The sequence below is a fragment of the Podarcis raffonei genome, chromosome 14 (assembly GCF_027172205.1).
Source record: "Podarcis raffonei isolate rPodRaf1 chromosome 14, rPodRaf1.pri, whole genome shotgun sequence".
Lineage (NCBI taxonomy): Eukaryota > Metazoa > Chordata > Lepidosauria > Squamata > Lacertidae > Podarcis > Podarcis raffonei.
This window is the reverse complement of record NC_070615.1, coordinates 9,718,133-9,741,334: the sequence shown is the minus strand read 5'-3', so window position 1 is coordinate 9,741,334 and position 23,202 is coordinate 9,718,133. Positions and strand designations below refer to the sequence as shown.

Below are 23,202 nucleotides of genomic sequence, written 5' to 3'. Positions count from 1 at the left end.
TGAATGGCGAGCGAGACCCATTCACCCCCGCCACGCCCACGCGCAGCGGAGCAGCAATTCTGATTGGTCAGGCCGCGATTCGGAGAAAGGAGTTACATGTACCAAAGTTCTAAAAGCGACGGCGTTCTCTGATCAAAACGCCAGCCGCGGGTTTGCTTGCGATTGGCCAAACGGGTTTCCCGCCAGAGCCAATGGGAGCCGGGCGCGCGCGCGGGAAGGACAAAACTTGGCAGCTTGAAAGTCTCGGAAGCTAGAAGACTGCGCGGGTCTTTTCAGTTATAACGGGCGTTGCTGCTGCTGCTGCTGCATCTTGCAGTCTGATTCTGCTTTTGCGAGCGGCCGTTGCAGGATGGTGCGGACCAAGGCGGACTGCGGCGGGACCGGTGGAGCCTACCGGAAAGGTAGGGCATAGGTTTTAGTGTACTTGGGTTGCAAACCACTGTGCTCATCGCAGGGAAACCCGGCGTCCAACTTTTGCTCAGCCGTGCAACTGCGCCTGGGTGGTTTCTGCACGCTGTCATTCAGGCTAGCCTACTTTACAGGGTTGATGTGAGATTGAAACGGAGGGAAGATCCATACGTGTAACCCTGAGCACCTTTAGAAGAAGGAAGGCATAAAACTTTAGCCAAGTTTGGTTTTTAAGTAGACGGGGAGAGAGAGTCTTGTTACTGGACCGGGATTTGGGGGGTGGGAGGTTGTTGGGAATATATTTGGAGTAGTTTGTCTTAAACCTGCTCGGATATTCGGACCGGCCCACTTCCTCCTGCATTCGTGGGGGCGCTGGCCGTGGCAAGAAAATATTCGAAAGCATCGTTAGCTAAAACTGCGGGTTTCTTTGCAGCTTTCTAGAACTAAGCTCCAGTTCTGGAGCCGAGACTTGCAGTACTCCTGCATTAACCTTGAAGCCCTGGGGAGATTTGAGTATGGCAAGTTGTGGGGTGGTAGGAAATGAATAATCTTCAGCGTTTTATGGTTCCAAGTGTTTCCTGTGCATTAGCTGTGTTGCAATCCTTACCGCAAGATTAATTGGCATTCTTTTTTTTCCTACTTGGCCTTGGAAAGGTTGATGCTGAGATGGACTACCATAGGGCGGGATATAGGATTCGAAAGGGCCATTGCCTTTGGCCAAGTGTCTTCTGCATGTTCCTTCCTATGTCAGCGGACATGATCATATTTCATTGCAGGTGTGCTATGAGCTTCCGCTTTAAATTTCCTGTAGTGCTCTAGACACCTCATTTAGATACAATCTGGAGCATTGTGAGATCCATTAAACTGTTTTTTTAAATCAGTTGGTGTTGGAGGCTTAGGGCAAATATCTGCACTATAAATGTCTTATTGGGACCTCTGCAGCAACCTATCCCAAGGTCAGCTAGTGAAATAACGGCCACATTCACATCAAACATTGAAAGCACCAGGATACCACTTTAAGCAGTCATGGTGCACCTCAAAGAATTCTGGGAGCTGTAGTTCAAGGGTGCTGAGAATTGTTGGAAGACCTCTATTCCACTCACAGAAGTACAATTCTCAATGTGGCTTAACCAATCCCTCTTTACAATGAAGGCTGGGAATTGTTAGTATCCCTTTATTCCCCTCTGAAAGCTATAACTCTCAGCATCCTTGACAAACTACAGCTCCCAGAATTCTTTGGGGGAAACTATGACTGTTTAACAGTGGTATTACAGTACTTTAAATGTATTGTTGCACACCACCCCAATCTTTGAGCAGTTTGAGATTCCAGGAGTTCCAGGGTTTGTGTTTGCTTTTGGAATGAGGCACAGCAGACACTGTGGTGTCTTTAGGATAAATGGTTTATTTTTATATATATATACAGCCTGAGCCTACCTGGGTACACAGCATCAGCACTCTGAAAGGATCTTCTTTCTCCTATAGCCACAGTCTTGGATCAAAACAGGGCTCTCTTTTTAAAATAACTTTTTATTGAGAGCCAGTGTGGTGTAGTGGTTAAGAGCGGTAGACTCGTAATCTGGTGAACCGGGTTCGCGTCTCCGCTCCTCCACATGCAGCTGCTGGGTGACCTTGGGCCAGTCACACTTCTCTGAAGTCTCTCAGCCCCACTCACCTCACAGAGTGTTTGTTGTGGGGGAGGAAGGGAAAGGAGAATGTTAGCCGCTTTGAGACTCCTTCGGGTAGTGATAAAGCGGGATATCAAATCCAAACTCTTCTTCTTTTATAAACAGGAATTATAAATGATACAGATAGAGTAAGTCTCATGTAAGTTAAAAACCACAGAAATGGCACAATAAATTTGCAGGAATCTCTACAACATTATTATTGGTTAATGTACAAGTACTTGGTTCATAGTTTAAATAAAAATTATAACAACAGGGAAACAGTTTAAAACAGACAACATTCAGCATCCCACAGCTAAAACGCCTAATCAGGAGGCCTTTTGACTTTCTAACTAACAGATAGTTGATGGAGGGGGCCCCACCCATTTGCCCTCTGGCACAGAGCCACTCCCCTTGTTCTCATACTTAGGCTGGATCTAGACACATCAAAGATGCATTTCAGTTTGTAAATTTTGTATTAGAAATCGGGTTAGCAAAAACGGAACTCCACAGCGCCATCTGGTGTCAGTGTTAGAATGCATAAAGAACACATACGGTACTGTATACGTAAAGTGTTTTTTCTTTGCCAATGTAGCTAAGTGCTTAGGGGGCCATTACCTGGCTGGCGTTGCTATTCCAACTATTGAATATCTGCTGGATCTAGAAATTAGAAGAGGGCCCAGGCATTCAGCCTCCCTTCCCCCTCCAACTCATAACAGTATGGTGTGAATGTGGCCAGTAACAGAGGCGAGCCCTGAACTGGAGACTTCTGGACATGTTTAGCTTCTTATCCTCTCCGCTAGGTTGGCTCTTATGGTGGATATCTAAATTTAGGGATGGTGATTGTGGTAGGGCTTCCATTTGTGCTGGAGTAATGCTTGGTAATGGGGTTTATTGTTCACCTATAGCTGTACTGTGGTTTAAATGTGTAAGCAGTTTTACTTGAGAAGTAAAAAGCCCTGTAGCTGGGCTGTGATTCCGCATGCCCTTTTCTGGGATTAGGCCCTGCAGAACTCAGGAGAACTTGTTAGTGTGCATGTATAGAATAGAGTTGCACATATGGTTGGCACTGCAATTCAACCTTGCCTTCCTGTGAAAGTTGGTTGGGGGTCCACATCTCCATGCATGTGCTATGTGCCTTCCAACCATTGAATTAACTACAGCCAGACCCCTAGGGTAAAGGCTTGTTGTGTTGGTATCAAGTAGACTTTAGAATCAAAATCTCTTCCTTTCTTTGTGGGTGAAGTTCCTGAAAATATCTAACCCTTTTCTTCTCCTACAACCTAGTGGTGGCTGCCAGGGCTCCACGAAAAGTGCTGGGCTCCGGAAACGCTGATTTGGGCTCCTCTCCTACTTCACGGAAAGGTGAGTAAAGGGGTGAGGCAGCAAGGTTTGAGTCTTGGCTGCCTTTCATGGGGCTTGGGGCATGTGTTGTGGATTACCTGCTTTAAAAACAAAAACAGGGATTCTCTGATCTCTGCTCGGCGACTTCCTTCGTCACGTCTGGAAGACAGCACTTTGGTAAATATGTAATGCTGCTGATATCCTAATTTTGGTTAACTTCTGACTGGATAGTGCTCTGCTGCACAAGAATTTGGTGTTTACCAAACAGGGCAGTTAATTCCGGAACCAGTTGTCATGATGCAAGAGTGCTGCAATAAGTTAAAGGCTCCAGTGTGCTTGAATTCTCCAACTACAGAAGAAGCTGCTTTTGTGTTTTCCCTGCTCTGGCCTTGCATAATTTTAATTAGGGAAGTGAGGTGGAACATTTTCATGCACTACTTTCCGTAACTGATTTTCCAGTGTTGCATTTTTCCATACAAAAAATTCCCTTTTGTAAGTTCATTAGTAACAATGAATTGATGCCAACTGCAAATACAGAATAATACAAGCTTGGCAGTTTCAAAAGCATAGTAGCTTGAGAAACCTTGGTGCTGTGTCTACAACGTTCAGTTGATGAGTTGCATTTCTTCCCCTTTGACTGTTACTTCTTGAATAGTTTGTATCTGGTGTGTACCATCCACCCAAGTACACACTGAACCCAAGGAATCCATTGTGGTTTGAGATCTAGGCTCCAGTCCTAAGGCACTTGAGTAAAAGACACAGTACTGTGAACTGTGGCATTTAGTGACTAACCTTTTATGGGATTATGCAGTTTAAATCATTTGAGTTTTGCTTCTGACAGACATGTTAGAATCTGGCAAATAGTCACATTAATCAGTGCTCTTCCGTTAAGACTTCACTGAAGATGGGTAAAACCACATGGCAGCTTATTCCTCATGCCCTTAGGTTTCCTGTCTTTTATGCAGATTTCATTTTTGGATTGAAGCTTTTGCAGTTAATGATCTTGGGTGTGTTGAGTTCTTTATGATTGTTCAGCGCTGAAGTATTTTTAACCACATTTTGCAGCTGAAAGTAAATATGCTGGTGGCAACCCAGTGTGTGTGAGGCCAACACCGCCATGGCAAAAAGGAATCGGGGAGTTCTTCACACAGTCCCCAAAGCATTTGGAGAAGGAGAACCAGGTCCCTGAGGAGCCGGGATGCAGTGGAATAGGAAAGCACAGAAGAAAGTAAGAAAGGAGATCTGCAAAAAATAAAGCAATACTGCAGATGGAAAGTGCAATGTGATAAGCCATGTATTCTATTGAGCTGTGAAACATTCCTATGGGGATTGAAGAACGCATTTCAAATTCAGCTGTTGAACAAGCTGAAACAGGGGTTGCCTGGGGTGAAACGGGAAGGGGCTGCCTTGCACAGCACCCGCCTCCCCTTGTCCCTGCTGAAGTCTCACTTATTAAGGTTGTGCGATTGTGGTTTCCGGTGAGATCGTACAAGGCCTCTGCTAAATTTTGTGCGGCTCTCCTATGATCTCGCAGGAAACTGCTGCAGCCACTTCTCTGGTGGTGCTGGGGGAGTCTACTTGTGGCAGCGCCTCTTGGATTCGGCTGCCTCAGTCTGTCTCCTGGACAGGCTGGCCCTGAGCTGATATAAAGTTTGCAATTTTCATCTGAATCTGCTTGTTTCTGAAACGAGCGTTCCCAAGTTGCACACTTGCAGAGACTTCTGCTTCCACCCACAGATAACAGGTTTAGCTTTAGGCTCCCTATTATTCATAGCAAGAAGGACCATTAGTTAAACTAACTTTGTCCTAATTAAACTCCCTTCCTCAGCATGACCATTTGCTAAAAGCTGTTGGGAATCATGGAGAATAGGAGCAAAATTTTAGGTTTTGAAGTTACTCCACATATAAAATACACATAAATTTTGCTTTGTTGCTTTTTATGTATTGCTCTTAAAAACACATTCATAGTTTCCCAGCAGAATTTAAGAAAGGCAGCCTTTTATGCAGAAGTGGGCTGGGTTTGATTTAAATGATTCCATACTAGGGAAGAAGCCTTAGGCAGTCACTTTCTGAGTCCATTGTCATGATGATCACAATCATCAGTATCCATTCCATTACAAAAGGAGGGCTGCTGAATAATCTTGTTAAACTAATTGGTTATCTTCAGTTAGAATCTAGATTCCAGGGGCTGAGCACCCTGCGTTAGGATACTTTAATCCCTTCTAAAGGGCATTAGCTTCCTAAATATAGCTGACTTGGATGTATGGTATTTTAATAAATGAGAAACACGAAACATGAATAACTTGATCTAAATAGATGGGGACGATTGGTATTGGTAGCTGGAGATGTAGAATGTAGCAACTGATACAGGAAACTGTTCATAAAATCTCCAGTGCTTTGCATGGCCCCATCTATTTGCATTCACAATGTTTTGGTACTGGGATGCTGAGAATGCAGGCCATGAATTGTTCTGTCTAGCCTATTTCAAAAATAACCTGGGGTATAAACTTAAATGTTTGCAATAGTGCCAGGACTTGTGGATTCCCTATAACATTTTACTATGTTTTTATATGTGCTGTAAGTCAGATGGACAAGTACAAATTAATTATTATTATTATTTATTATTATTATTATTATTATTATTATTATTATTATTTATTATCATCATCTCAGAAGACATACTGCATCAGGCAAAACGTTCTGGCTGGCAGTTGGGCAGAATTACCTATCTCATCTAAAGCACAGAAATCTTTGTCTCCACAATGTTTGTTTTCTCCAATATGTAGTGGTACATTGACAACAGATAAAACATTATTGTGTTTTTAATAGTTCTGATAGGAAACATCTGCAGTGTTGTCATCAATGTTACAATCTCTTCAGTAATTTGAGGTTGTGACTCCTTGGTAATCTTGATCATTTATTCATGCCTAGACTTGCCATGTTAATATATATTTTCCCATGCTATACGAAATGAGAAACTTTGAAGATGAGTTTTTAGAAACCCTTTAAATTGTTTAATTGTTTTTAATAAAAAGAAAAAAGGTGTATCACTATAGGAGTTAAAAATTCCATATATACTTATCTAATATATAAATAAACCACTGTACGGTTGGTTTTTTTGATGCTAAAAATCTCTCCTCTCCACAGAGCTCGCCCTTTGTCTCCTCATCCGGCTGAAGACGGATCACCTTCTGAAGATGATCAGATGTGATCAGATGCCTTGCCTCTTCTTCTGACAGATCTTGCCATGCTCAATGTTTGTGGCAGCTTTGTGTGTAAATCTGTATATATTGCATGTGTTTTGGTTTGAGTACAGGTCTCTAAAAGCCTAGCATGTTGTTTTGTTTACTAAAATAACCTAAAACTTGAATGACTCTAAGGGAATTGAGAAAACTAGTATTTTGTGGGAGCTTAGCTACCAATCGAGCATTGCAGTGTTGAGTAAGTAGTAATCATGGGGTTTGTGTTGAATGGTGTGGTTTATGTCTTTCTGCACTCCCTAAAGTTCTGTGCCATATGAGTGTTGAAATGACCGTATTACCTTTTTAAAAAACCTATGTTTGTATTTTGATGCAATTCATTACCTTGAGTTGATATGACTTGGCCTCTCTTTCTGAGTGTTCGGAAAGTGTGAAACTGAAACTCCAGCTATTTAAACTGGGAACACCAAAAAGCATAATTTGTAATAAAATAACTTCCTGAGTTTTCTATATTGTGCATTTTTATTCTGACAGAGCCAGAGTGTGGTCCAGAGGCAGTAGTGTATGTCAATAATGGCAGTAGTGATAACATCAGGGATATAATGTAAATGCCACTGAAACAAATTATATTCAAATTATTTCACTGTATATTCCTTCCCTGCACTTTCAGGATATACTTTGCTTATTCACATACTGGGACTTGTGTCAGTGTTCTAGTTCTTATACTTTAACACAGTATGAGACAGCGCTTAACATGTATGGAGGGAAGGTATAGTGGGAATAGAATGAGATGTATTGACCCAGAGAAAAAAGTTTGAGACTCACTGGATTAATCTGATGAGCAGGGTGAGGAAGAGGTCTGTGCCCTCATTGCTACCCTTGGGTGGGCAGAGGCTAAAACCCTTTGCCCCAACCAGCACAAGGAAGACCAACATCACCATCTCAAACAAAGAAGTGAGTTAAGGAAAAAAGGAAAAAAGAAAGAAAATTATTTGTTGCTGTTGCTGACAAATTATGGAGCCACGAGAAATCACTTGGTCTTTCTTGAGGATACAAGCTGCGGGTTAGCCACTCTGGTATTGCATAGTCAACACAAGGGAATAGCTTTTCCTTTTCCAGAAGAAAAGATGTTGGTTAACAGAGCTGGCAACCTGCTTCTTCTGTAACCCTGCTCTATTTGAATTATTTTGAATCATGCTATAATAAGCCATATGCCACATTTAGAAATAGTCACATGAAAAATCTGCTAGCTAAATCAAAGAGCTGGATTATTTTTAAAGGAGGTTTCACCTTCCCTGACCAAGACAGTTAATATTTGAATAGCTTTACCAGAAACTTCAAAAGTCTACTGGAAAGTTTCTTCTTGGTGATTAAAAAAAATAACAAAGATGTAGTAGTCCCGCTTGGACTACTGCAATGCGCTCCACGTGGGGCTACCTTTGAAGGTGACCCGGAAACTGCAATTAATCCAGAATGCGGAAGCTATACTGGTGACTGGGTGTGGCCACCAGGACCACATAACACCGGTCCTGAGCGATCTGCATTGGCTCCCAGTACGTTTCCGAGCACAATTCAAAGTGTTGGTGCTGACCTTTAAAGCCCTCAACGGCCTCGGTCCTGTATACCTGAAGGAGCGTCTCCACCCCCATTGTTCAGCCCGGACTCTGAGGTCCAGCGCCGAGGGCCTTCTGGCGGTTCCCTCATTGCGAGAAGTGAGATTACAGGGAACCAGGCAGAGGGCCTTCTCCATAGTGGCATCCGCCCTGTGGAAAGCCCTCCCATCAGATGTCAAGGAAATAAGCAGCCATCTTATTTTTAAAAGACATCTGAAGGCAGCCCTGTTTAGGGAAGTTTTTAATATTTAATGCTGTATTGTTTTAAACACTCGATTGGGAGCTGCCCAGGATGGCTGGGGAAACTCAGCCGGATGGGCGCGATATAAATAATAAATTATTATTATTATAGTTCACTTTCAGATCTGAGAACTGCAGTTTAAGAGATGCAGGATCTTTAAGCATCTGATTAGCAGATATAAAGTATTTTCCTCCGCACTGTGATGTGAGGCAGAGGAAGATGCTTTGTACAGACATCTTGCACTATGCTAATGCGAGGTTTCAGGCAGTTAAGGAAACAGGAAAGTGTGCTTTGACCTGGTAGCAATGGGAGGATGCAAGAAGTAGAAGAAGGGGCAAGAAGTAGAAGTTAAGGATTTTGCTGGGGACTGGCAGACTTCAAATGGCTGTGGATTTGCCACTCCTGCTCTGGGGTGGTATTCAGCTACCTTTTATTCACAGTAGACCAAGTGAAATAATGAGGATAAATGTTAGATCCTTGAATTTCAGTGGGTTTGTTTTGAGTATATCTTAGCTGGATCCCACCCTTAAAGTTTAGCTAAAATGTCAAATTTCATAATCCAGCATTTTCAGTTGACTTAAGGATATATTTGCATGTTCACCAATCTTTAAACCTACACATTAGTTGTGCTTGGCAGCTATTGATACGACACCTTATATTGTATACATATGATAACTGTACGAAGGGCACAAATACCACCAGTGTGTTATGGCCTTTGGTCTCTGTACTTGCATATAATATCTGCTGAGTGAGAATAATGCTTTAGCTGCTAATGTGGAGTGGGCTCTAATCCATGAAAGCTGTCATAATAAAGCTAATATGCAAAACACAATTACTGATAGGTCCCATTTGAACTGAGAGTTATTATTTATGCAGTGCCATCAGTAGACTTGGTGTTTCACAGAATCGTAGAATTGGAAGAGACCACTGCAATACAGGAATCTTTTTGCCCAACATGGGGCTCAAACCCACCACCCTGAAATTAGACTCTCGTGTTCTAATAGCTGAACAACTGTACAAAAGGATATCTCTCTGCACTGAGGAATTTGCAGTCTAAAATGTGGCACTTTGAGGCAAGCAGTAATGGGAATAAACAGAAAGAATGCTTATTTCAGTCAGAAGTATTTTGTATGGAAATAGGATTGTGTCCAAGATTTCATGAAACAGATTGGCTTTGAAGGAAGAGGTGGTATCCTGAATATATTTTGGAAGGCAATTATTTTGGAGAGCAGTTTTAAACATACGGGGTAATAGGAAATAAGAAGAAATCAGTAAGGCAGAATCAGAGAGCAGGCACCCATGAGGCAGTAGACGACAGTCAAGGTGGAGAAGTGAAGCTCATGAAAGCAAAGTGAGAGAAGAGATAGGGAAAGGCCAGGGGAGGGCTCAGAAGAGTCTCAACAAATGAAACTGACCTGTAGAAAATGTAACTTGAAAAAAAGAGGTGTTGCACATACTTTTGTAAACCAATAAATCTTTAAAATAGATAGTGTAATAGGAATTTTGAGGTCTTAGATGTATGGTAATGTTCATAACCGCACGTACATAGATCAGCACAGGAAGACCGACCTGGAACCATTTTGATTCCTAAACTGACCTAATGTTTTCTCTGCAGGGTCAAAGTGGGAAACCTCCCCATTGTCTCTTTCCTCACAAATCCTGTCTTAAGGACACATTTAAGATATGAATAGGGTGTGAGCCTGTGACCTGGCCCAGGAACTAAGTATTTATCATTACAAAAGAATGGCCAGGCTCCCCAGGCAATCCAATCAAGTAACCTGCCAGACAGGAGATAAACAACAGGAGAAAAACAATATTCAAATTTCTGTTTTAGACTGCCTTTTCTGTGATGTAGTTATGATGTATCTGGGGGGTGGTCTTAGGTTACGCCCCTTCTGTGATGTATGTATGATGTTTCTGGGGGTGGTCTTGATCTGCAGGGTGGCAAATTCAAAAGTCTTTATAAGGCCTTGCGCGCCATTTTTCTGGGTCCCTCCTCTCTCCTGCAGGTGAGGGGAGCACCCTGTTGCAACAGATCAATAAAGATCAAGCTTACTAGCTGCTTTGCTTCTCAATATTCTCTGGTTGGCCTCTGTTATTCTCTCCTACCAATAGGGAATCTATGTAAGGACTCTATATGGGCTCTTGGATACCCCATAAGGGAAAAGGTCGATTTTTATTTACAACAATAGATATATAGATAGATAGATAGATAGATAGATAGATAGATAGATAGATAGATAGAAGGCTTAGGGTGGCTGTGATGCACCTGGAAGCAGGAGGGAGAGGAGAACGAGTGTAGGGATCTAAGCAGGGGTGTCATGATTGATTATGGCAGCAGAAAGCTGGATAGGCATGGGGGATAGAAGATAGAAAAGAACAGCTCATACTAGGTGAGAAATGAGCAGTGACCGCGGGGCCTTTGCCAAAGGGACAAAGAATGCATTTTTGAGAGCCAGTGTATTGAAATTGTTAGTGTGCTGGACCATGACCTGGGAGACCAGGGTTTGAATCCCCACTCAGCCATGAAACTCACGGGGTGACCTTCCGCCAGTCACCACCCCAACCTACCTCACAGGCTCGTGAGGATAAACTGGGGAGGAGAATACACCATTTTGAGCTCCCTGGAAGAAAAGGTGGTAAATAAGTGTAATAAGTAATAAAATGATTTGATTATTGATGTAAGCCTCCAAAATGTATTTTGTAGAGTTAAGTTTTTATCTCTATCTTCAGTATGTTTTATTTTATTGCTACGGCCAGTGCTTTTCCCTCCCTAAAAAAATGTTTAGGGGTACTCTCATTCTTCTACACATATTGAAATACTGCCACTCAATGAGGCCAAATTTGGTTCACATAATGTTTAGGGGTATGCATCCCCCCCAGAAAAAAAGCATTGGCTACAGCTAGTGACTGATGCAAATAAGGATTTTTCTGATCTTCAAGCAGAAAGAAGAGTCAGAAAAATCCGCAGCTAAGTGGGACGGTCTCCCTCGGGAGGTTGTGAATGAACTCTCCTTAAGGTTTTTAAGCAGAGCTGGTCGGCCCTCTGTCATGGGTGCTTTAGCTGAGTTTCCTGCATGGCAGCAGGTTGGACTAATGACCCTTGGGGTCCCTTCCAACTCTTCAAGTCTGTTCAAGAGGGCAGCTGGCATTGCCTTCAATGAGGAAGGGGAAGATTGGGAAGGAATGACGAAGGTGATGAAGCACGCAGGTGGGGGAGCTTCAAGCAGTTGGTCCCTTACCTTTCCCACCCCGCCCTGGCCACAGTGATCCATGTGACGGTCACCTCCAGGCTTCACTGTAATTCGTTCTACACAGGGTTGCCCTTGAAGCTGTCCCAGAAACTCCAGCGGGTGCAGAATGCTGCAGCGAGGCTTCTCATGGGGTCTCTGCCATGGGAGCATATTCACCCAGTGCTTTTCCAGCTGCACCAGCTCCCGGTGGAGTACAGGGTCAGATTAAGGTGCTGGTTTTGACCTTTAAAGCCCTTCACGGCCTAGGACCCTTGTACCCAAGGGACCACCTCTCCCGGTATGCCCCACGGAGAGCCTCAAGGTCCATAAATAGCAACACCCTAGCGGTCCTGGGCCGTAACAAAGTTAGGTTAGCCTCAACCAGAGCCAGGGCCTTTTCAACACTGGCTCCGGCCTGGTGGAACGCTCTTTCTCATGAGACCAGGGCCCTGCGGGATCTGATTTCTTTCTGCAGGGCCTGTAAGACAGAATTGTTCCGCCTGGCCTTTGGCTTGGAGTCAGTTTGATTCCCTCCCCCTCTTTCTTTTTTCCTTTCTCCTCCTGTGATGAGGCTGCATTTTAATGTTTTAATGTTGTATTTTAATCTTGTTTTTAAGTTGTATTCATTCAACTTGTTTTTATTATTGGTTGTTAGCCGCCCTGAGCCTGGCCTTGGCTGGGGAGGGCGGGGTATAAATAAAATTATTTATTATTATTAATTATTATTTCAGGCTGCAACCCTACGCCTACTTTCCCAGGAGCAGGCCAGGGAACTGAACTGAATGGGGCTTGCACTAGAGTAGACATAGCAGTTCTGATTCCAGCTCCCCACCCAACCCTTTTCTTGGAAACATTAACTCGGCTACTTCTCTGGAACGAATGCGTCGCCTTCACCCCTCCGGTTCCTTTTAATCCACGTGTCTCCACATCCGCACAATCAGCGGCTGCTCCGCAGGGGGGGCGGCGACTCCTCCCTCTCTGAGTCACGTGATCCCCCTCTCGCCACAAAATCCCCTCCAGCTTCCGCTTGGTAACCGAACGCGGTTGCTAAGGCGCGTCCGCGGAGCCCGCGACCCGGAAGCAGTTTTTGTGACGGCGCCTCGGGCCGGCTGGCTTCCCTCCGATAGGGCGCCGGCTGGGCGTAGGGCGTGAGCTCGCAGCAAGAGCTTCCGGGGTGTCCCGCTCTCCCCCCCCCTCCTGAGAGTGCTTCGACGAAGGAGGGGGCAGTGGCTCGGGGTACGCGCCCCCTCCCGCGCCCCCCCTACCCCCACCCCCACCCCGGGAGAAGCGGCCTTTCCTCAGGACGGTAGGAGGTCAGGGCGGGTACCGGCGTTATAGAGCGCTCGTTTGCGGCGTTGACTTTTCCCTCAGCGCAGAGGCGCCTCCGGCTGCTGCTTTACCTCCGAGGAGGGCGGCGCGGGGGGCGTCTCTCTGTGCCATTAACGGCACCCGGCGGGGCCTGCCGTTGCGAGGCAGGGCGAGAGGAAGAGGGGATTTGGGGAGGGGGGCGCTCCCTCGGCTCAGGCATGTTCTGACTTGCCCAGGCCTCGCCTCCCTGATAACACCTGGCGCGCCTGGCGTGAAGCGCATTTGCTGTGGTTGCCCAAAGTGGAGGCTGCGCGTGCCCCGTTTTTTGGGGGGGTGGGATGCCTGGAGCAGAGTTTCGCCTTTCTTCCTCCATGCTGAAGAACGGAGCCTTTTCAGCCATGCAGGAGCTTTTGCGCAGGTGTTTCCAGGGTTCTTTGTGTGTGTGTGTTGCTTTTCCGCTGCAACCTGTTTTCAGAATAATAATAATGGTGATTGTATTTGCCCTAACTCGATGTACTCTAGCAAAATGCTGAGCGGCTGCTCACCACGAAGGACTGGCTCCTAAGGGGTATTTGGTCAAAAAGTTCGCGCGCGTGTGTGTGAGAGAGAGCCTCCTAGTTTCGTAGCTTCCAGGTTTTTGCCCTGCCTTTGGAGAAGACAATAGTGCTGCTGCTATGATGCTTCCTACCGTCAAAGGAGACCAAATTGCTATTAGGGGTTCAGGCCAATGGTCTGTCTAGCTCAGCCTTTTGTCTACAAGGTTTGGTCATATTGGGGCGGTGTTGGTAAATTAAGGGGCACTATACGAAATAATCCTGCCAAAGGTTAGGAAATCGTATGTTTGTCAGTCTTTTTTAAAAGGATATTTCTGATACAGGGTTGTGACGCACAAATCCCGTGAAAAACACTTCCACTGGCTAGCTGCACATGGTGTGGAAAACATGGTTTGTCTTTTTTTCTTTAAACCTGTTGGGGGTCACACACAGTGCTTATGAGTCAAGTTTCTGGCAATTTTGAAATGCTCAGTAGGTGTTGAATACTTCAGATCCTTCATATCCGGAGCATGCAGCCTTTTGCTCCTCTGTGTAGGAAGCCAAGCTAAACAATTTAGGAAGAGTAAGGATGTGACTCCATTAAAGGAACTTGGAAGTTTTTCTGCTTTCTTTCTGCTATGGGCCTGTTGAGCATATTGTTTTTCTTCTCTAAGCCTTGATGATTCCATAGACAAAATGCAGCAGTTTATTGTTATTACCCTTTATGTAGAGATCTAAACTAATGCTGATCTGTTGCTGTGCTTCTTAATATGCCTTGTTTCTGCATTTTACTAGTTGTGGGGCTGAAAGAGGATTGTTTGTATGAAGAAAAATAATTTGCTGTTCGGATTGTATTAGCTTGTAATTTTTTAAAAAATAGTTTATTTGGTGTTTGTCCAGTTGATACTACCATGTGTGCAAGATTCATATGGTGTCCAAGGATGCCAAGATGTGTGCCAAAATTATACTAGTGTATCTCTGTGTTTGTTAAAAATATGCAGCTGAAAACCAGAGGTAATCTTAAACATAGTTACTTGAAACTAGGTCTTGTTAAATCAGTCTCTCAAGTCATGCTTAAAGTTTGGCTGTCTTATTGTAGTGCAGATGGAATGCCTGCATATGCTTCTGCGCTACATTATTTATAAAATACAACTTGTTTATTTCGGGGGGGGGGGGGAAGCAGCAGTTTGTTTAATTCTTTGTTAGGACCTGAGTGAATCTTATATGTGGTATATGAAGTACCGTATTTTTCGCTCTATAACACGCACCCGACCATAACACGCACGTAGTTTTTAGAGGAGGAAAATCCGTAGGCATGCCACCCGTAGGAATTCCCTCCATAACACGCAGAGACATTTCCCCTTACTTTCTAGGAGGAAAAAAGTGAGTGTTATGGTGCAAAAAATACGGTATATTACCAGAAGATGTTTTGATCTCCACTACTGTGGGTGACCTGTCACTCTGCACCTACAGAAAACTCCCAATTTATGCAGGGTTTTGTTCCAAGGCACCACACATTGTGTATATTTGAAACACCATTGAAAAAGCCTGCAAACGCCCCAACCTGTTCCACCTCTTTTTGTAATGTTTTTGGGTCACTTCCGGGTTTGATGCAATGTGCGCGTGAGCAGCTACAAACATTGGGCGCTCCTAAAATGGTCACTGTCTTCCTGTTAGAAAGCTGTAGAATAGATTTTTAAAAAATTGTTACTAAAACTGAAGGCTGCATGATTCAGAAATAGAGCAAATTTCACAGACACAAGCAAAAATAAAATTTTAGCAATTTTTATGCTGGTAGCCTGACATTTAAGTACACATCTAGGAGTTAGCATCATTGATATTACAGTGGTACCTTGGTTTACCTTGGAGGTCTGGTTGTAAACCAAAACAGGTTGTAACCCAAGGCGTGTTTTCGGTAATGGGGCCTCCCAAAAAAAATTGGTTGTAATCCAAAAAAAGGGACACACACTTCCGGGTTTGACATGGTTGTAATAGAAAACGGTTGTAAACCAAAGCGGTTGCAAACCAAGGTACCACTGTACTGGAAGGTGACTAAATTCTTTTAGCAGTGTGTGGTATTAGTGTTGATTTATCAAACATGTAAGGCTCATAAATTACTGGAGCCCTGGCTAATTTATGGGACTGATGTCTCTTAGACTTACCTGCTCTACTTGTGCAATAAGGGTGTTCTTCCCATGTGATTTGCAAACTTCCAAACTTCTGCCTGCAGTATACACCTGGTAGCTGAAAATGACAGATTTTTACACTTAAATTAGCAGTCAGTTTCCTGAAAGAGAGAGGTTATATCTTTAGGCACTAGGGAGTTGTCTTTAATAGAATCCAGCACATTTCATAAAGGTGATTTTGTTGCTCAGTATCTATATGGAGGCACTGGGGATTTAGAATTCAGGAACATTCAATAACTCACTTAAGTTCAATTTGTCCTTTTTAAAGTACAAGTTAGAATAGTGGTGCCAGTTCTAAACTAATGCCTGGTAGCTATTTTTGAGGGGATAGTGAAAGTGAATCCAGCGGTGACAGAGGTGTTGGGGTGTGTGTGCAGAGTATGTGCCACTTAGAGGTTTCTTTGTACTGAATCTTGAATCTTTCTTATCTTTGTAACACTTTGTTTGCAATAGTCATTTATTCATTGTGCAATTTATAGGATTGACTGCTACATTGTTGTTAATGTGGAGTTACTATTGAAAAAAAAAATAGGGACGCGGGTGGCGCTGTGGGTAAAAGCCTCAGTGCCTAGGGCTTGCCGATCAAAAGGTCGGTGGTTCGAATCCCCGCAGCGGGGTGCGCTCCCGTTGCTCGGTCCCAGCGCCTGCCAACCTAGCAGTTTGAAAGCACCCCCGGGTGCAAGTAGATAAATAGGGACCGCTTACTGGCGGGAAGGCAAACGGCGTTTCCGTGTGCGGCTCTGGCTCGCCAGAGCAGCGATGTCACGCTGGCCACGTGACCCGGAAGTGTCTCCGGACAGCGCTGGCCCCCGGCCTCTTGAGTGAGATGGGCGCACAACCCTAGAGTCTGTCAAGACTGGCCCGTATGGGCAGGGGTACCTTTACCTTTACCTTACTATTGAAAATGGTTTGGAACAGACATAGGTAAACTCTGCCCTCCAGATGTTTTGGGACTACAACTCCTATCATCCCTGACCACTACTCCTGTTAGCTAGGGATGATGGGAGTTGTAGTCCCAAAACATCTGGAGGGCTGAGTTTGCCTGTGCCTGGTTTGGAACATCTGGTGCAAAATGCTGCATCCTGCCCTACCTAACTGATACTGAGAAGAGGAAATTGGTCCTACCAGTGTTGCAGCATTACATTGGTTCCTTATTAACTTCTGGGACCAGTTCAAAGTGACTGTGTTTGTTTTTATAAAGCTGTTTATGGCACAGACCTTGCAAATGTAAACTCAACTGTACCTTGAACAGCTACCAACCCACATGCAGATCGAGAAAATGTTAGGGGACTGCAGTGGGAGCCTCCTTTCAAGGTGGTCATCTGCTCATAATAATAAATTATTGTTACTATTATGTACAGGGAAGCTTTTAAATGTTTTATTATGTTTTGATATACTTTGGAAGCCTCCCAGAGTGGCTGGAGCAACCCAGTCAGATGGACGGGGTACAAATAAATTATTATTATTATTATTCATTGGAATGGATAACCCAGGGAAATGCTCTGAACTCAATCTAGAGGCTGTGTAAGATTTCTGTTAGGCATGCTTTTAGATATGTTAGTAGCCTTGGTTTGGATTACAGTACAGATGAGTATGTATTAGGTTTCCATACACTGTATGTGGGGTCTAAGACCAGTTAAAATAGTTGAAGCTTTTGTTTCATGTTAAAAAACAGAAAGCTTCATTTGGTGCTGTCTTCTGAACACTTTTATGATAAATAGGTGGGCAAGGCCTTGGTTACCATTTTACCTAGTTAATTATATACAGCTTATGTAGGTGCTTTATAAACACAAAATAACTGAGCAATGATGCCTGCCATGGTAGAACGTCTGTGTGGCATTTGCTATTATGCTTCTTTTCATTACTGGGAAACTTATGTAACCTGGAGAGAGCATAAATATTAAGATAATTTATTCTAACCTATGATTTATGGGTGCAGTAGAACTTATTGCTGCAAAAAAAAATCCAGCCCCTTTGCGCTATCAGGGTTCAGATATCCTGTAGCCACCTACTTGTTCATTTTCTCAGCACTGATGCGTGGGTACAACTGTGAACTGCATCCATGGTAACCACTTTTAGCTGTTGACTGAACTACAAATAAGTGGCTAAACTATGCAGATTTATTCAAAATGTTTATAGACATTGATATACAGTGGTACCTCGGGTTACAGATGCTTCAGGTTACAGACGCTTCAGGTTACCGACGACTCTAACCCAGAAATAGTACCTCAGGTTAAGAACTTTGCTTCAGGATGAGAACAGAGATTGGGTGGTGGCGGTGTGGCAGCAGTGGGAGGCCCCATTAGCTAAAGTTTTACCTCAGGTTAAGAACAATTTCAGGTTAAGAACAGACCTCCAGAATGAATTAAGTTCTTAACCCGAGGTACCACTGTATATGGTGGGTTGGTAAATTTAGGTCACGGCATTTGCTTGCCTATCCAGAGAAGTGGAACTCGTCTTGGCTTGTTCATTTTCAGAGCAAGACTCCAAACCCCAGTCAAATTCTAAGCTCTGCTTCTGCTTTGTTCTTCTGGTTTAGAGTGTTGGGGATGACGGTGAGTTTGCACAAGTGGAGCATTGCTCTCCCAATAATTCCAGAACTCTTAAAGCCAGAAGAACCCAGTCTCTGTTATTCTCCCTGCAACACACACTCATTAATCCATCTCTCAAGGGGGATTTCACTTTAGATTATGATGATTGCCCCCATCAGAGCTCCACTCTTTGCCCCCACCCGGCCTTCACCAAATTACTCTCTCAATCTCTCTGGACTCCATTTTCAGTCTTCCTCTGAAGGCCAGGCAGCTACAAGCCTCAGCATGCATGCATCCATTGAACAATCGCTATATGACGTGTTGCTAGGTCTCACCCCTGTTTGCTGTGGTGGGGACAATTCCCTCCATATCACCTCTTTCCTTCATACACAGAAAAACCTGAGGGAGGGCATTGGGATGGAGCACCCCTCTATTAACCCTCCCTCCCAACATCCAGCAGGCCTTCAGGACAGAGCAATATACTGTAGAGAAAGGGTGGTCCCAATCAATGCCTCCAACCAATCCAGTTTGCAGCATTTCCCAATCTTTATCTTTTATTCATTCAGAGAGCAGAGGAGCTACATTAAGAGTGTGAGTGTGGCAGGCTATAGCTTGCCTTTATAATATTTTTATGCTTTGCCTGAAAGGTTTGTAAGTGAGAGAGAGGGGGGTAGGCTTGGTGGACTTGAAGATGAAGTGCCGCCAAACATCAGAAAGATCATGTCAGTGAGTGTGTTTATCAAATTAATTTTTGAAAACTGAGCAGAGGACAACATGGAAGGGGAAGGTGGGTTACCATCACCAACTTGTCCCCCAAATAATATATTTTGTTGCCCCCTTGTTCTGTTGTCAGAAATAGCAGCTGGTGAGGACATTTGGAAGAAAGAGAGGAGATTATGCAAGCTTCTGTTCCTCGCACCTCCATTGCCTACTTTCCTTCTTTAAGAATTTGGGCTTGACTCTCCTTTCATTATAGAAGTTGTAAAGTTTCTTCTTTCCCTCAGGATTAGTAAAATAAGACTTCGGTCCTTGAGAGTAAGTCCTCTCGAGCCCAGAGAGGATTACTTCTGAGGAGACAGAGGCCTGTTATAAATGTTTGAAGACTGTTAATATTAGTATTATCCCAAAATTTATCAGGTGCTTATTGTAAACAGTGAAATCAGAGGGAAATGAAATGTGGAAAATCTGGATTTAGTTTTTCCATTTAATCTCACTGTTTACACTCCACCTACCTAACATGTGTATATGTCTGTATACAAATATACCATGCCACGCACATTTACTTACAACCTGGGATAAAAACTTCATGCATCTGGATTGAACAGTGGTCCATGAAAGCTCCTGACATGATACATTTGTTATTTGTTTTCTGAAAAAGAAAGACTTATGATAATTATTGTTTTATATTTTGAGTGTACCAGTGCCACTTAGCACCCTAACTTTAGCACTATACAGTGCTGCTTACTGAAATCAGAGTTCATTCAGTATGGATACAGAGAGGAAAAGGTGGAAGTATTTCATCGTACTCCATACCACAGGACTCGGCTCCCAATTATTTTACTTCCCCAGTATAGATAAATTTACAATGCAATCCTATACATGCCTACTCAAGCAAATCCCATTGAATTCATTGAAGCTTATTTACAGATAAGTGGACTGAGGATGTCAGTCTTAGTCGATTTTAAAATATATGTGTGAAGTTTTCCATAGGGTTGCTGCCTAAATTCTAAAGAAAGAATGTTGCCATCTGTTGTTGAGTCAAGCTTGCACATGCTAGGGTTTTGCCCCAGTAGGAATCATGGAACTTTGCTGAAAATTACCACAGCAACAAAAACAACAACTATAATAGTAGTAACATATGTGTTAGAGTTCTAATCTGAGCAGTGCAAGCTGGTAGACAATTGAGCTGGATGTTGATCATGTACACCAGAGGTTTTCAACCTTTCTGAGTCCACTGCTCCCTTGACCAACCATTCTTTCTGCAGCTCCCCTGTTGCCTGTGGGCAGCCCCTTACCTCTTTTTGAACACTCTCCCTTGTGAAGGAGAAGAAGAAGAGTTTGGATTTGATATCCCGCCTTTCACTCCCCTTCAGGAGTCTCAAAGCGGCTAACAATCTCCTTTCCCTTCCTCCCCCACAACAAACACTCTGTGAAGTGAGTGGGGCTGAGAGACTTCAAAGAAGTGGGACTGGCCCAAGGTCACCCAGCAGCTGCATGTGGAGGAGCGGAGATGCGAACCCGGTTCCCCAGATTACGTGACTACCGCTCTTAACCACTACACCACACTGGCTCTCAGTGTTCCCTCGGCCTCCTCTTCTCTCCTCTCTCCTTGGGAGTCCACTAGACAACAGCCACCACTGCCCCTGGTCTCTGAGCTTACATGCCACAAGAAATGTGGCATCCCAAGTACCCAAAACCTTTTAGGTAACAAGATTCTGAAGACTCAGCTGTACAGGCAGTCCTGCAAAACACGTTATCTTGCGAATGGAGTGTTCATATGCATGCTATTAAGAGAGGTACTGCTGAAAAATAATGAATTAGGTTATGATCCCAGTCCCATTTGCCTGAGAGCAGGCTCTTTTGAATTCAGTAGGATCTATTTCTGTGTTGAAATGTTTAGGATTCTGAGGTTAGGCCTGTTCTTCCAAGAATTTTGATATAATAAACATATTTAACTGTGACTGCAGTACTTGATGAATCTGCGACTTAATACATGTACAAGAGTATCTATGTACATACCCGTATTTATAAATATTAATTGTTCAAATGACTTATGATTGTCCACTACTGCTGAGGCTAACCCCCATTAATGTTTCTGGTGGTCCGTTAATAATTGCCATGAAAAATGTGATATTAAAAATGAGTCATTGATGTGAATTGTATATTAGTTCACTTGTTTTGAAAGAAAGATTACCGTAATTGTTAAAATGTGTGACTGAATTGTAAAATATCTTAACATTGACAATATACACAATCTCTCCCCCCCCCCGGTGGTGACTAGACATTCTGTTGTTGCGCCCATAGTCTAGGTTTAAGGAGCCATTTAGTGAATAGCTTACATATCTGAGTTTCTAACACGGTATTGAGTACCTCTGGTGAAGACTTGCTTGTCATTGCTGAAACTTTTGGAATATTGTTCTGGTCCCAGCTTTTTATGCAGCTATAGCTAAAGCATGGCTCCAAATACCTCTCCAGCCCCAGTAGACATACTTCTCATTCATTCTTGACACCAAGTGATTAAACTGTTTTATTCTGGGCTAAACATTAATAGTTTTGTGATCTGTCTTTTCATGCCTGAATATGAGCAGAAAGATATCTGTTTCTACAGACCAGAAAGAGGAGCTGTTGGTTGGTTGGTCATATACACGAAGTAGACATATGAAATATTAGGGTCATTCTTCCTTCACAGAGCTCTTTTAAGTGCTAAAGAACTTGCAGAAAGAGAATAATTCCAGTATGTATTGATTTATAAATCTTGTTGGACAGAGTCAGTGCTGTGCATAATAGAATTGTATCCAATTTTAGTCATGCTCACTACTAAAATTATTGGATGTGACTAATATAGATATCTTAATTTCAGTGTGTCTACTCAGGGTAGAACTTACAACCCATAGTTTTTAAAGTGCTCAGTAAATTCTAAGAGTAATACACATGACTTCAAAATAATACACGTGACTTTTCGATTATTACTTACTATTTTTAAATGGCAAAATATTCTTCAACATGAGGACTCCTTGCCTTCCTAACGGTTGTGATTATACTTGCTGAATAACACTTGAACGGCATTATGTTATCACAGCCACCTAAGTTCTATGAGTCTCTCACATTCTAGGGTGATTCAGCTTCTCAACATCAACCAGCCAATTGGGTTTTACAGAAGACATGTAACTTGGAACATAAAGATTTTTCTTGGGTTAAACGACAAAATGCTATTGTACCTATCCTTTCTGAGCCAGGTATGTCGAAATAATTAGGTTAACGGGGAGTCGTAAGAGGATAGTAGTTAGAAAAATAGCCTATTATACCAGCCATTAAAAAAATACGTAAATATTAGATATTGCCTTAAATTTTCACAAAATCAGATCATACAGTTTTTCAAACATACCTGCATTACAGTACTACATCTGACATTACCTTTTTCCTAGACGGAAATGAAGCAAATTCTTTTGGAATTCTGTTTCTTTTGTATTTTCTACTTGGGCTTTTTATCTTTTGCTTTTGCAGCCGGGTATACATAATTTACATAGGAAGCCGCCTTATACCAGGTCAGACAGTTGATCCATCTTGTGAAGTATTGTCTACTCTGACTGGCAGTGGCCTCTCAGTTCCATCCAAATGAGATCACAAAGCCACCTTATACTTCGTATGGTGCAATATCCACATATGGACTGGACAGTAAAATGCCAACTGATTGGTGAGCTTGAATGGCCATTAACCAATATTTTAAGCTAGTTTGTCTTGCATGTTTTGAACTTGTGGAGGCATCTTAAGTTATCTGAGCTGCTGTCACCACCACTGCCTTGCCCAGCAACAACAAATATCTTTTAGTGGGTGAGCGTGAGGAGATTCTCATGTGCAGTGACAGATATCTAGTGGCTGTGTACAAAAATCTATTAATTGGAATGAATGTATATGGAAGTTTGTTCTAGCAAAAGTGCTGTTCCCTCAACAGATGTGGAATTTTCCTGTGGGGAAAACAGTAGGCTTTCTCATCTTAACAGAAATAGCTTTGAGTTGTACATGTCTGCAGTGTACAGAGTCAGAGGCTGGCTTTGGTAATATGGTGCCATAAGCAGGGGTTAAACTACAGAGCCTAGGACTTGCCAATCAGAACGTCGGTGGTTCGAATCCCCGTGATGGGGTGAGCTCCCGTTGCTCGGTCCCAGCTCCTGCCAACCTAGCAGTTCGAAAGCACGTCAAAGTGCAAGTAGATAAATAGATACC

The 23,202-nt window shown here is 43.2% G+C and overlaps 2 protein-coding genes and 1 long non-coding RNA gene across 11 annotated transcripts in view; 2 read left to right on the top strand and 1 right to left on the bottom strand.

The window, feature by feature from the left end:
- Positions 1 to 204: 204 nt before the first annotated feature.
- On the top strand, positions 205 to 7,123 carry PCLAF (PCNA clamp associated factor). The gene is made up of 4 exons (XM_053365082.1): positions 205 to 401; positions 3,357 to 3,434; positions 4,479 to 4,641; positions 6,561 to 7,123. The coding sequence occupies exons 1-4, from the start codon at positions 350 to 352 to the stop codon at positions 6,622 to 6,624; spliced, it is 357 nt and encodes a 118-aa protein (XP_053221057.1). The 5' UTR covers positions 205 to 349; the 3' UTR covers positions 6,625 to 7,123.
- A 5,790-nt stretch (positions 7,124 to 12,913) lies between these two features.
- CSNK1G1 (casein kinase 1 gamma 1) overlaps positions 12,914 to 23,202 on the top strand; it is a 55,263-nt gene continuing 44,974 nt past the window's right edge. For 2 of the 9 annotated variants that reach the window (XM_053365905.1, XM_053365896.1), the window contains exon 1: positions 22,107 to 22,214. The gene's annotated coding sequence lies outside the window, so the exon portion shown is untranslated. Of the gene's footprint in view, positions 13,014 to 13,320; positions 13,427 to 22,106; positions 22,215 to 23,202 lie in introns of those variants that run through there. The other 7 variants (XM_053365904.1, XM_053365903.1, XM_053365899.1 and 4 more) reach the window with 6 other exon arrangements.
- LOC128402083 (uncharacterized) lies at positions 15,037 to 22,565 on the bottom strand. Its single transcript, XR_008327600.1, has 3 exons — positions 22,393 to 22,565; positions 15,704 to 15,785; positions 15,037 to 15,222 (listed from the first exon to the last, which is right to left on the bottom strand). It is a non-coding gene; the product is annotated as an uncharacterized LOC128402083 (long non-coding RNA).